Below are 12,034 nucleotides of genomic sequence, written 5' to 3'. Positions count from 1 at the left end.
GAAGAGCGTTAGCTGCCTTCTGTTGGAAATCAGGTGCTAAGCATACACACTGTGGTCCTCTCTTGGAGACCCGTTAATTTTGATACATTAGCCTTGGATGTGGATAATAAAAGGTTAATAGGTTCCATTCCTTCCGGGCCTAAAAAACATAATAGGTCCAAAGGTCTTTAAAGTTTGAAAATTCTTGGAAACTGACATAGAAAACTGGTTATGTCATGATCCAGTAGCCTGTATCATACCCCTCCACTTCTTTACTAGAGTCAGCCTTTCTTCTACTAAAGAGGTAATGTGCTCTTTTTAGAGAGGCCATGACATACCTTATTCTTACATTCCTCCTTGAGAAGCAGGACTGAACAGAAATCACGATCCATGAAAAAAATGAGCCCACAAGTTAAATGGTTGTATGCGTATGCAGAGTCAGGAGGTGAGGGTGACAGAGAACCCGGGACTCCTCTGTATTCTGCCTCTTCAGGGGACTCACATGGACTAATGTGGAACAGTTGCAAGCAATCACAGCCTCTGGTCTAGATAATGTTGTAACCCGTGCCGGCCACTGGAGGGGGCTCGAGCTTTCTTCCCAACAGCAGTCATCACCACAGTCAAGGTGGAAAGTTTGCTCAGGTCCCCAGGTGAGGCCACCAAAACACCAGCTTCATACTAAAATATTTTTGTCTTACCGAGACTCTCAGCCTCTGGGCAAGAGAGGAGATAATGATATTTATTGAGCCCCTCTTATTATGCCAGATGCTTCCATCCACATGGCCTTGATTAAAGTCTCTTAGTAGCCCTGGGAAGCAGTGATTTTCATTGCTGATTCTGTAGATCTACATATAAGAGACCCAACTAATTTAAATTGAGGAAGACTGACTCAAGTAGGATTTGAAGCAGGGCTATTAGCAGTGCGATCTCTCCAGCTTTATTTTTTCATATTTTTGAACGTGAAGCTGGTTTACTTGTTCTAGATTGACACATATTTTTGGAAGCAGTGCAGTTTAATGGAAACAGCCTGGGGCCCGAGAATGAAAACAAGAAAATAGGCTCTGGTTTCAGTTCTATTGGTAACTAGCTTCGTAGCAGCGAGTTCATTATAGACCTTCTCTGCATCTCGGTCCCTTCATGTATAAAATAAGACTGGTGTATCTGTTCTGCCTCTCAGAAACAAGTAAGTAAGGGGAAAGTAAGGGCTGGATAATCATTTTAAAGACCTTTACCATGATGAAGAATTGCTGTCAAGTATAAGGGGTATGTCTTTTGCTCGCTGTGCTTTGGGGATGAGCAGAGACAGCTGAGACTTACCTTTACCTCTTTACCCTTTCATGTCCCCTTCACTCAACACAGGACAGCTGCAAATGCTGACTTCTGTTTCCAACGTTTTTTGAAAGCCTGGGACTTTGGTCCAAGGCCTTCTGATATGCACCCTGATTCTATTCCCTCGCTAACTGGAAACTCAAAATCAACTCCCAGCTGCTCTCACTTTCTGAGACAGTCTGTTCTCAGAAATTCTGCCTATTTAATGTGTATATCTCTAAATAAACCTGCTTTCACTTAAAAAAAAAAAAAAGACAACTCCCATACATACGTATTTACTAAGTGTATAAAAACATGCACAGGAATGATAAAAATCAAACTTAAGATATTCCTTCTGGGGAAAAGGAGGCAGAAGAATGGGATCAGGGTGGGAAAAGGATACACAGGAGGCTTTAACTGAAATCCGAATATCTTATTTCTTAGAAAAAAAGTATCTGAAGCAAAAATGTCAAAATATTCAGGTTTTTTTTGTATATTTGAAGTATTTCATAATTTTTAAAATTTCATAGTTAAAAAAAAGGTACCAGCAATCTAAGTGGTCGATCATCCTGTAACCTCTCTCCTGTCCACCTCCTTGTCAAAGCTGAGCGACAAGTTCTCTTCCCATGAGGTTGTCACTGTGTCCTCCATCTGACCATCTTGCTAGGTTAAGATGCAAAATATCCACCCCACGTTGCAAGAGCATCTAAAGGCCCCAGAAAGGTCTTTGCTACCCTTTCCCCATACATGCCCTTCATTCTATGGCATCCATCATATGAGCACTGACCAGCCCCTGGCCAAACATCTGCCAGGCGGGCTTGGACTAGAGTCACGCCAATTTGAGTAAGTAGAATACGTAAGCATGATTGATCCAAAATTGTCTACAGTGCCTAGGATTGCCATACTGCAGACTCTGCTTTGCTATTGCTGGCTTCACCACCTTGCTAAATAAGACTTGCAGAGGCCCTCTGGTTGCCTGGATCATTCCCCTCTCAGTTTAGCAGTTGAAATCTTCAATTTTGCCCTAGATGTGAATAAATTGATGTGATCAAGCAGCCAGGTCTTTCCCAGGACCAAGTCTCCTTTTTCTTTAGCCATAGTCATTTCCTGGGTTTTGATTTGTGTGTTTCAAGTCTGATCACTGCTTTTCCTCTGCACTGAACAAGCTGTACCTTCAGTCCCATTTCTCTCTGCTCCGCTGTAGGCTCTACCACATCACGCTCTGGACCTTCCTCCTCGCCCTGGGGCACTTCCTCTCCGAGTTGTTTGTATATGGGACCGCAGCTCCCACCATTGGCGTCCTGGCACCCCTCATGGTGGCAAGTAAGCATCCAGTGACCCTAGAACTCCTGCAGGAGCTGTCCCAGCCCTAGGGACGAGCCTCATACAAGCAGTATAAGAAAATGCCGTGCTTATGTCAGCCACTAATCTTGTCTCTGTGTTAAGGTTTCTCAATCCTGGGAATGCTAGTGGGGCTCCGGTACCTAGAAGCAGAACCAGGATCCAGACAGAAGAAGAGAAACTGAGGCCAGCATCACCACGTCCGAGACTTCATCTTCCACCTTTGCCAGCCTCTTCCTTCACCCTCTTTGCTCTTAAATTTCTTTTCTGCTCCATCTTCCACTTCTAGTCCTTTCCTTTCTTTTTCTTTAATTTAAAATGTTTTAAGATATTTAAATATGCCTACGGCAAGTCGGTGCCATTTAAATGTATGTACCACTTAAAGAATCATTTTAAAATGAATACTCTGTACCTCCATCCAAATCAAGAAATCGCCAGCACATCCGAAGCCCACTGTGTGCCCTTCCCCCACCTGCAGCCTCTTCCAGGACCCCTTTTCCAGCCTTCTGCTTTTTTCCTTTTATTTTCACCCGACGATTTGACTTGTATGGTGGGAACACGTGACCTGTGAAACTTAAAGCTGCTGCCGCACCCACAGCAGCTGCCACCAAGGGCTGCTTCGAGGGGGTGTCAACCCAAGTTGGGCTCCTCTCTGCTGCTGGACCCAGGACTCTGAACCATCCAAGGGACAGGCAGCTCTTCTGAGAAGAAGGGCTCCCCTGCAAGTGAGCATGGCTCCTTACCCTTGTGCCTACAGGTGGATCAGGGTTGGAAGAGTCTGGGCTGTTTTTAGACCTTCCGGTCAGCTGTATTTGTGTAATGAGATTTGTAATAAATAGAAAAACCTTCTGCTCTGATCAGTCCTCGTACTTTGGCCTCCCCTAAGCCCAGAGCACTCCTGCCCCTCGTCTGAGGCCTAGCAGAGGAGAATCACAGCTTTCTGCTGATCAAATATACCATGAGTAGGACAACTCAAGACTCAGGCAAACCTGGCTGCCTTTTGTCTCTTGCTCATTTCTTGTGAAGTCAAATCTTCCTCCTCTCCACCCCCACCTTAAAGATTCTGAGTTGAATCTTTAAGGTGAACAGCTGAACAGCCAGGACCCTCTCTTGTTTTCTTCCCAAGGAAGAAACAGATTCTTGAGAAAGCAGAACCAGGCAGCATAGAAGAAACAGCTGTATGACCATGGAAAGAAGAACACTGGGGCCCAAGGACAAGGCACTGGAGCAGACTGCTGCCATCCAAACACAACCAAGTGTTTATTGAACACTTACTGCATGCCGGACACCTGGGAAAGACAGATGAACGACCCAGGCAATGTCCCTGTAGTCCAGGAGACAGACTGTCAACAAGCCCATACCTGAAAGAACAACTCCAGACAGTGATAAGAACTCTAGAAAACAAGGTACTGTGATCAGGAAGGGGAGGGAGGTGCACAACTTAGATCATCGGGAAAAGCCTCCCTGAGGAGTTGGGATCTGAGTTGAGACTTGAATCGCAGGGATCATATGTCTTAAGATGTGAGGCGGGCATTTAGGGCAGAGGGAGCAGCAGCTAGTCTTGTTGAAGGACTACAATCACTGTAACTACAGAATGGTGAGGTTAGCGATTGGAAGATAGGAGATGGAAGGGAGGCAGGGGGCTTGTGAGCGCCTGACAGGAGGCTTGAAGTTGATCCTTCAGTTGGGAATTCTCAGTCAGTTAAGGCTCTGCAGGTGAAAATCTTCCCTAACCTACAGCTGAACTAATAACGGTAACATTGGCTCACAAAACTGAAAGGATTATAGGCTTCAGGAATGGCTTGATCAGGACTGAGCTCTATTTCCCTGGGATTCTTTTGGCTCTACCCTCCTACATTGGCTTCATCGACAGGCTGGCTTCCTTTATGATGATTATGGTGCCAAAAGTGGTTGTTACGATTCCAGGCCTCACGTCCCCACCTGGAAAAATAGCTCAGTGGTATGAACCATCTTTCCCTTACCAGCTATTGTAGGAGGCAGTAAGAAAAGGAATGATCTTACAGAGCGTTACCATGAGTGGAGGTCCACAGGGAGCCCACCTAAGAAAGGAATGAATGAAAGCATAAGAGGATGTGGATCCTCTAGGCATGCACCACAGAAACATGATTCCAGATAAATAAAGACAACATCCCGAAGGATCTAAAGACATGATACAGAGTATTGGCAGACACTATGGGTGTAAGATTTCTCTAACAGCCCAGACTTGGCTCCCTTCCCAGGTGGTTTAAAGTGGAATCATAGTGTTGTCTCTCCACCTAAGAACTGCTAGCGGATACGGAGCCAGAATGCCACAGACACAGTGCAACTCTCTAAAGAAGAAATGTCCAGGAAACTGATCGTTGCAGCCCACTCACGTAACACACATAAGGTAAATGCAATCGCAAAGGGAAGGCTGGCAGGAAGGGGGACGATTCAGAAGAACTGCAAATGACAAAACTGGATTCCGGCCAGCGCGACCTGGTGAGTCACTGCTCTGATTATAGAACAAACATTCCAGCCACCCTTTGAGGCAGAGCCAGAAACCACAGTGGGTTCTCTGGGCAGCAGGCACACTCAGGTGAACTGTCTTCGTGTGGATGCTGTAGGGAAAGCAGTCCCAGTCACATGTCAGATGTTGAGTTGCAGTCCCCCACAAAGGCCAGCTGTCACCCCCGCAGCCTCATCTTTTAAAAGTCACCCACTAGGATGGCAGTATCTGTGTCAGCAGAAGACCACCTTCCAGGGTACGGAGGCCACAGGAGCACCTCCTCTACCCCGAGCCCCCACCCCTCCTGACCGCTTCCGCCACCAAAGCCATCTCTGCCCCAGTAAATGACAAGGAAGACCACATGGAGAATCTTTTATTGCCTTAAAACACCTGACATTAACAAGTAGAAAATACTAATTATGTTTTTTAAATAAATCAATGGTTTCAGTAAACATTTTGTTGATACATTTTAAGGGACTGAAGAGTAAACACTTTCTCCTTAATCAAAAAGTAAGGCGCCATCACTCTCCACCTCCCCTCCACCGCTATCTCAGTCCTCCCACCAGAAGTGTGAACTTCTTTTATTATGTACAGAATATCTGTACACACACACACACACACACACACCTGGCTCCCCTTGGGCAGTGGCTCAAGCACCCCAGCACCGCTGCCACACAGGCTGCTCCAATATGCTGAGGCCGGGGCAGCATAGGGGTCATGATCACGGAGCTCAACGCACAGGAGAAATGACCAAAGCGTCTTATTTTTGGAAATACTACCCAAGCCCATGAGTAGAGCCAGACAGCAGGCAAAGCAGGAGAGGTCAGCTAGGGCTGGTTGAAGGGGAATCTTTAAATTCAGAACATCTGAGAAAAAATTATTGCTATTAAAGAAGGGGGTGAGGGGAGAGGTGGGGATGCAAATACTGTCCCCATCAGAGATGGAATGCACTTATCTAACCCAGCAGACCTGAGTCCCGTTCCGTGGCCACCTTCTGCCCCTTTCATCTCTCAGAAGCGTTTTGGAGTTCGCAGGGGGAAAGGTATCCGGGTTGGTTTTCACTAAAAGGTACAGGCAGTTAGTTGGCTGGGCTTGCCCTCCCTCTGGAGAACACGTGGGCAGCGTCCAGATGACAGCAGCAGAGGTGACAGTGACACACACACAAGGCCCTAGGCCAGGACATCTTTTGTAGCAAAGAACCTTTCCATTCCCAAAATCGTTTAGGGGCCAGAGTCCCCAAATTCGTAAGCACCCTCACATCCCGAGAAGGTCAACTCTCTGAAATCGGCTTCTCCTTCAGCCACAGCAAAGTTTTTGTCAAGTTTACTGATGTTTGGTTTGATCAGCTCTTGGGAAAGAGGGTTTGGAGACAGACGCCAACACGAGCCGGGAGAACCTGGTCCCAGAGTCCTGAGGGTTTTGTCCTGATGGTGTTTTCTCTCCCACAGAACGTTAGCGGTCAGTCTGGTGGCCCAAGAATGACCCTCGTCCAGAGCAGCTGCTGCTCCTTAGAATTGGGCTCCTAAGGGTCTGAAGACACTAGGGAAAGTTAACCTCCGGAATAAGCTTTCTTTCCGTGATGATTTGCAGGCTCTCTCCCGAGGGATGGGGTGGAGGGAAGGCAAGGCAGCCGGCCAGGACCGACTCCAGGATTCCCTCTGCCCCGCCCACCTTCTTTCCGTGATGATTTGCAGGCTCTCTCCCGAGGGATGGGGTGGAGGGAAGGCAAGGCAGCCGGCCAGGACCGACTCCAGGATTCCCTCTGCCCCCGCCCACCAGCTCCCAGACCTACGTGGGGGAGGGGCGGGGGAGGGGCGGGGAGCCGATCGGCACGTGGTGAAAACTGCAGTCTCCCCCAGGCAGACGACACCAGCTCTGCGGTGGGTACCAGGCGGAGGCACTGCCGTCCAAGCCACAGCTATGCCCCCTGGTTCCCTCCAAAAGCTGCTCCGGTGAAGCCCGCGGTGCTGGGAGGGGGAGCTGTGCGGGCTGAAGAGGTGGGCGTGGTCCGTGTTCCCTGAGTCTCACCACCTTTCTCTCTCAGAGGTGCTCCTCCAATACACTAGTGGGGGCTTTGCTGGTTTTGCTCTCGTCCTCCCCCGGGGGATTCTACAAGGCAAACAAGTGGGCAGCCCTTGGGGTGAAGAGGCAGGGACTCCATCCCGACCGGAGCATCTGCCTGCCAGGGAGTCTGTAATCCGCGGGGAAAGCCAGAGTCCCAGGCACTCAGCACCCCTGACAGCGAACAAAGGGAACAGCAACAGAAGCTCCAGCCCGGCCACAAGTGTGCTCCTCAGACACACACACCATCATGACAGAATCAAAGGAAGCACAAGAAGGCAGCTTCCTGTGACACTGCAGCCACCACGGGCCACCTCACTGCAAGTGCCACTGAGTTCTCCTCACCCTTCTCCCCCTTCTGACAGCCTCAGCCCACCTGGACGGACCCCCAGGCGGGTGTGTGAAGGGACAGGTCTGCACCTCCCTCAGGACTGCTGACCACCCCCGGTCGGGGGCAGCCCCAGGATGAGGAATACTGTTACCATGTGGGTGGAACAGCTGCAGCAGAGAACTGTTACAAAGGCAGGATGCTTAATGGCATATGTCAGCTGAAAATAATGTATATATAATTTCCGCATAGAAAGAGACTTTGGGTCAGTTTGTCTTCAGTTTTCTTGGGGGCGGATGGCACAGGATTAGAAGACCTTCTGGGTCACACTTGTTAGCTGGGTGGGATTTATATATGGAGATTATTCTGTGAGGCCCCTAGGTGCCAGCGGCCAACCTGGGCATTTGTCTGCCATTTTAGGAACACTTTGCTTCTTCCATCAGGAGCTCATCCAGTTCCCAACAAGGCCTCGTGCGCAGGCCCCGCCCCACACAGCCCCCACCATCGAGGCTGGAGGAGCACGTCCAGGACACGTCAGCTGGACAAATGGCGCTCCCTCTCTAAAGACACTCTCAGGGCAACCTGTGGCAGAGATAACAGCGGCAGATCCAGCTTCCTGTTCTCCATCTTGCTAACGTTTTGGCACCAGCTCGGCCTCAGCCCTGAGAAGCCCTCACTCAGGCAGCCAGCAGCCGACTTCAGCCACTCAGGCTGTCTCCTCTCTCTGACACACTCATGCACACACTCCCGCCTCTTCCAGAGCCATCACCTTGAAATCACAATCAAACAGGGCTTAGTGCCTCTGTGGCCAAGAACTTCTAACTGGAAGAAGACTGGAAACCCAAATGCAGACTTGTTGCCATGAAGGTCAGTCATGACCCCCCAGCAAGAAGTTCCGGCTCTTTCTACCAAAATGACACACTTCACTGATTAGAAAGAGCAGCTCTGAAAGAGAAAAACAAATACCATATGCTAACACATATATGTGGAACCTAAAAAAAAAAAAAACAACCTAGGGGCAGGACAGGAATAAAGACACAGAAGTAGAGAATGGACTTGAGAACACGGGGAGGGGGAAGGATAAGCTGTGTCAAAGTGAGAGAGAGGCATGGACATATATACACTATCAAATGTAAAATAGATAGCTAGTGGGAAGCAGCCGCATAGCACAGGGATATCCGCTAGGTGCTTTGTGACCACCTGGAGGGGTGGGATAGGGAGGGTGGGAGGGAGGGAGACGCAAGAGGGAAGAGATAAGGGGACATATGTATACGTATAACGGATTCACTTTGTTATAAAGCAGAAACTAGCACACCATTGTAAAGCAATTATACTCCAATAAAGATGTTAAAACAAAAAAAAAGAAAGAGCGGCTCTGGCCAGATGCGCTGCCTGCCCTGCGTTCACCTGGAGCTGAGAGTGAATCCCTGTGACAGTTCGCAGGTCCCACTTACACCCACCACCTCGGGGTGTCAAATGACAGCCGTTGCAGGGATGCCCTCTGACAGCCCTGGCTTCCATGGGCATTAGCCCCCCCCTCTGGAGCCCCCCCCCATCCCACCAGGCTCCCCCAGATGCAAGGGAGGTGCGGAGACACACAGTGAGTATCCAGGACACCGAAAACTGAGCACCAGCACTGGACTGGCCTCCTGGTTCTACTCGGTGCTATTTCCCACAGTCCATTCGGACGAGCCAACACCTCCATCCTGGATTAACAAACCTGGTCCTAGTGGACAAGGATCTGGCTGCAAAATAGTGAAATATGGGAACAACCTAAATAGCAAACAAGAGGAAATGGAAATGTATATACGTAGATGTGGGGTTTTGGGGGTGCAATGGTGTAGAAAGGTTGCCAAGCTCTAGTAAGGAAACAATCAGGGTAGAAAACCTAATGTGCACAAGCATATTCATAGAAAATACACTGCGAAATGACAAAATGTTACTAGGGTATCTCTGGGTGCTAGGACTATAGGTGACCTTTACTTTCTTCTGTTTGCCTTTATCTGCCCAGGGAAATACAGATTATAAAGTAAACGTAGCAAAATCACATATCACTTGACACAAGCCGTCATGTTCCAAATTGAAACCTTTTCACGAGAAACCTATCCTGTTATCACGGGCACCTTTTCCCAGGCTCAGGATATATTCGCCAAAGTGTCCCAAATCACATGTTTCCTCATCCACGGCACAGGGGCAAACCCATCTCCACAGTGGTGATGCCACAGTTCTCACAGGCTCCTTAGAATAACACTCCTGTCTCAGGCTTTCCCTGTGTCCCCACTGAATGTCCAGTCCCAGCCGCCTCCCTCCACCTGCTCCCTGCTGCTACCTGCCAACCCCAGAGTGTGAGATCAGAGGACAAAACAGTAAGGAACTAAAGATTAGCATCCATCTGCCAACACGTATTCTTAAAGCGCTAAATGTACGTCTTTCAGATGATATTTTTGCCTTAGAAAATTGGCAAAGATTTAAAAAAATGATAAATACTCAGTGTTGGCCTCATACACTGCGAGAGCAGTGAGCATTGGTAGCATTGACAGTACCTTTCTAGAGGACAGTCTGGCAATACACATCAAAGCTTAAAAATGGGCATGACCACTGATCCATTTCTCGGGGAAATACTGTGCTTAAGAACGTGTCCAGAGATTCAGCTCCAGGACATTAATCACAGTATCATTTATAACAACAGTAAGAAACAACCGTAGTGTTCCCGGACAGGAAAACTGTTAAACAAATCATGTTTATCCATGTGCGGTCATTAGAACACTGTGCAGTCATTAAAAGTATGTTGTAAGAGACTAATGACCTGATAAAGCACTCACAACAGGTAAAAAGGCACATAGAACAAGATAGACATAAAAACAAGGTTTTTTAAACCTTTGTTTAAAAAATACATACATAGGGCTTCCCTGGTGGTGCAGTGGTTGAGAGTCCGCCTGCCGATGCAGGGGACACGGGTTCGTGCCCCAGTCCGGGAAGATCCCACGTGCCGCGGAGCGGCTGGGCCCGTGAGCCTGCGTGTCCGGAGCCTGTGCTCCGCAACAGGAGAGGCCACAACAGTGAGAGGCCCGCGTATCGCAAAACAAACAAACAAACATACATACATATGTATAGATCATATGTGGACACAGACATGCATAAGAAAATGTAGAAAAACAGCATCTCATCTCTAGCTGATGCTATTACAGGATGACTTTTAAATTTTGTACACCTTTCTGTATGTTTTTACAGAATATGTATTACCTCTGTAATAAGTTTTGGGTGTTTTGTTCTGTTTTTGAAGAAAACCCTACTACGCTCTTAGAGCTGAAATTCCTTTCATCCTGGCTCAGATCTGACACTTAACACTTTGGTTAAAATACTTCCCAGCCAATTAGAGCTATGGGAAACACTTTTCTGTTCTAGATCAAACGCCTGGTCCTCTCTCCTTCCATGACCATCAACTCCTGCTTCCTGACTTGTCCTTTTAGAGCCCTGATGGCAACCCATTGGCCCCGGTCCCTCTATCCCCATGGCACTGCCTGGGGGGCTGTCACATGCCCAGAGGGCCACTGTCTCGAGGCCACCACCACCATGACCGAATGGGGGGGCCCCAGGTGGTTACCTTTCCTCTCCAGTCACCAACCCCAGGCTGAAAGGAGAGGACCCAGGGCCTGCGGACGTGCCTCAGGATCCGGTGGCAGTGTGGGGCGGGGTGGGGGGGGGGGCTGCTGCTCAGCAGACTGTGACACAGTGAGAAGCTCCGGGCACCAGAGCAGGGAGGCCAGGAGAAGGGAAGGAAGCAGCAGAAGAGCCCAGACAGGGAAGCAGAAAAGCAGGGCTGAGGCAGCTCCCAAGGAAACTCTTTGTCTCCACGTGCGTGATGCTGAGTTGCTCTCACACCCACCCGTCACTCTGGGAGCACCCCCCACCCCTGCTGCTGCAGCCTCAGCAAAGCCGGGACCCGGATCTCAGCCCAGCAGCTCCCCACATACTCACATTCTCAGGAGTTTCTTTGTTTGCATTCTGCCTCCGGAGATCTGCCCGAATGAATGCTGAGGTCCAGGATTGCAGAAGGAAGGGCAAAAGAGGCAGTTATCAAGCAGAGCAATGGTCACATTCATCCACGAGAGGGAGCCCTCACTCTCCTAAGGGCCACATGTATGCCACCTCCTTCAGATATTCCAGGGATCTGGAGGTTCAGTCAGCCTTGATAAGCCTGGGGACCACTGCTGTCCCTGACAGGCAGAAGCCAGTGATGACACTGCCCTTCATTTATAGATCCCTGATATTTGCAGGGAGTTTGCACACATTGCTCCAATCCTCACAACAATCCCCATTCTACAGATTAGGAAAGTGGGGCTCCCAGAAGTGGGTCCACTTGCCCAAGGTCAAACAGCTATGGAGGTCGGTGTCACAGTCTAGGATTCAAACAAGGGTCTTTTGGGGCCAAAACCCAAGCTCACTCCAACAAAATATGCTAATGCCTCCCCAAAGACTTCCTAACAAGCCCTCTCGTCTGCCCCGCCGCACAGGACTGCCCAACTGTA

At 49.0% G+C, this 12,034-nt stretch overlaps 2 protein-coding genes across 2 annotated transcripts in view; one reads left to right on the top strand and one right to left on the bottom strand.

Annotated features, from left to right (window-relative positions):
* ERG28 (ergosterol biosynthesis 28 homolog) overlaps positions 1 to 2,957 on the top strand; it is a 5,482-nt gene extending 2,525 nt beyond the window's left edge. The window contains exons 3-4 of the mRNA XM_007459754.1: positions 2,492 to 2,610; positions 2,734 to 2,957. Of these exons, the coding sequence (XP_007459816.1) occupies positions 2,492 to 2,610; positions 2,734 to 2,813 (199 nt within the window). The 3' untranslated portion in view covers positions 2,814 to 2,957. The remainder of the gene's footprint in view (positions 1 to 2,491; positions 2,611 to 2,733) is intronic.
* A 4,199-nt stretch (positions 2,958 to 7,156) lies between these two features.
* The window catches only part of FLVCR2 (FLVCR choline and putative heme transporter 2), a 64,557-nt gene continuing 59,679 nt past the window's right edge, over positions 7,157 to 12,034 (bottom strand). The window contains exons 9-10 of the mRNA XM_007459753.1: positions 11,484 to 11,539; positions 7,157 to 7,225 (exon numbers count right to left, since the gene is read on the bottom strand). Of these exons, the coding sequence (XP_007459815.1) occupies positions 7,157 to 7,225; positions 11,484 to 11,539 (125 nt within the window). The remainder of the gene's footprint in view (positions 7,226 to 11,483; positions 11,540 to 12,034) is intronic.

Source organism: Lipotes vexillifer, unplaced genomic scaffold (assembly GCF_000442215.2).
Source record: "Lipotes vexillifer unplaced genomic scaffold, Lipotes_vexillifer_v1.1 scaffold39, whole genome shotgun sequence".
Lineage (NCBI taxonomy): Eukaryota > Metazoa > Chordata > Mammalia > Artiodactyla > Lipotidae > Lipotes > Lipotes vexillifer.
Note: the sequence above shows the minus strand (reverse complement) of the source record. Positions and strands in the feature narration are given on the sequence as shown.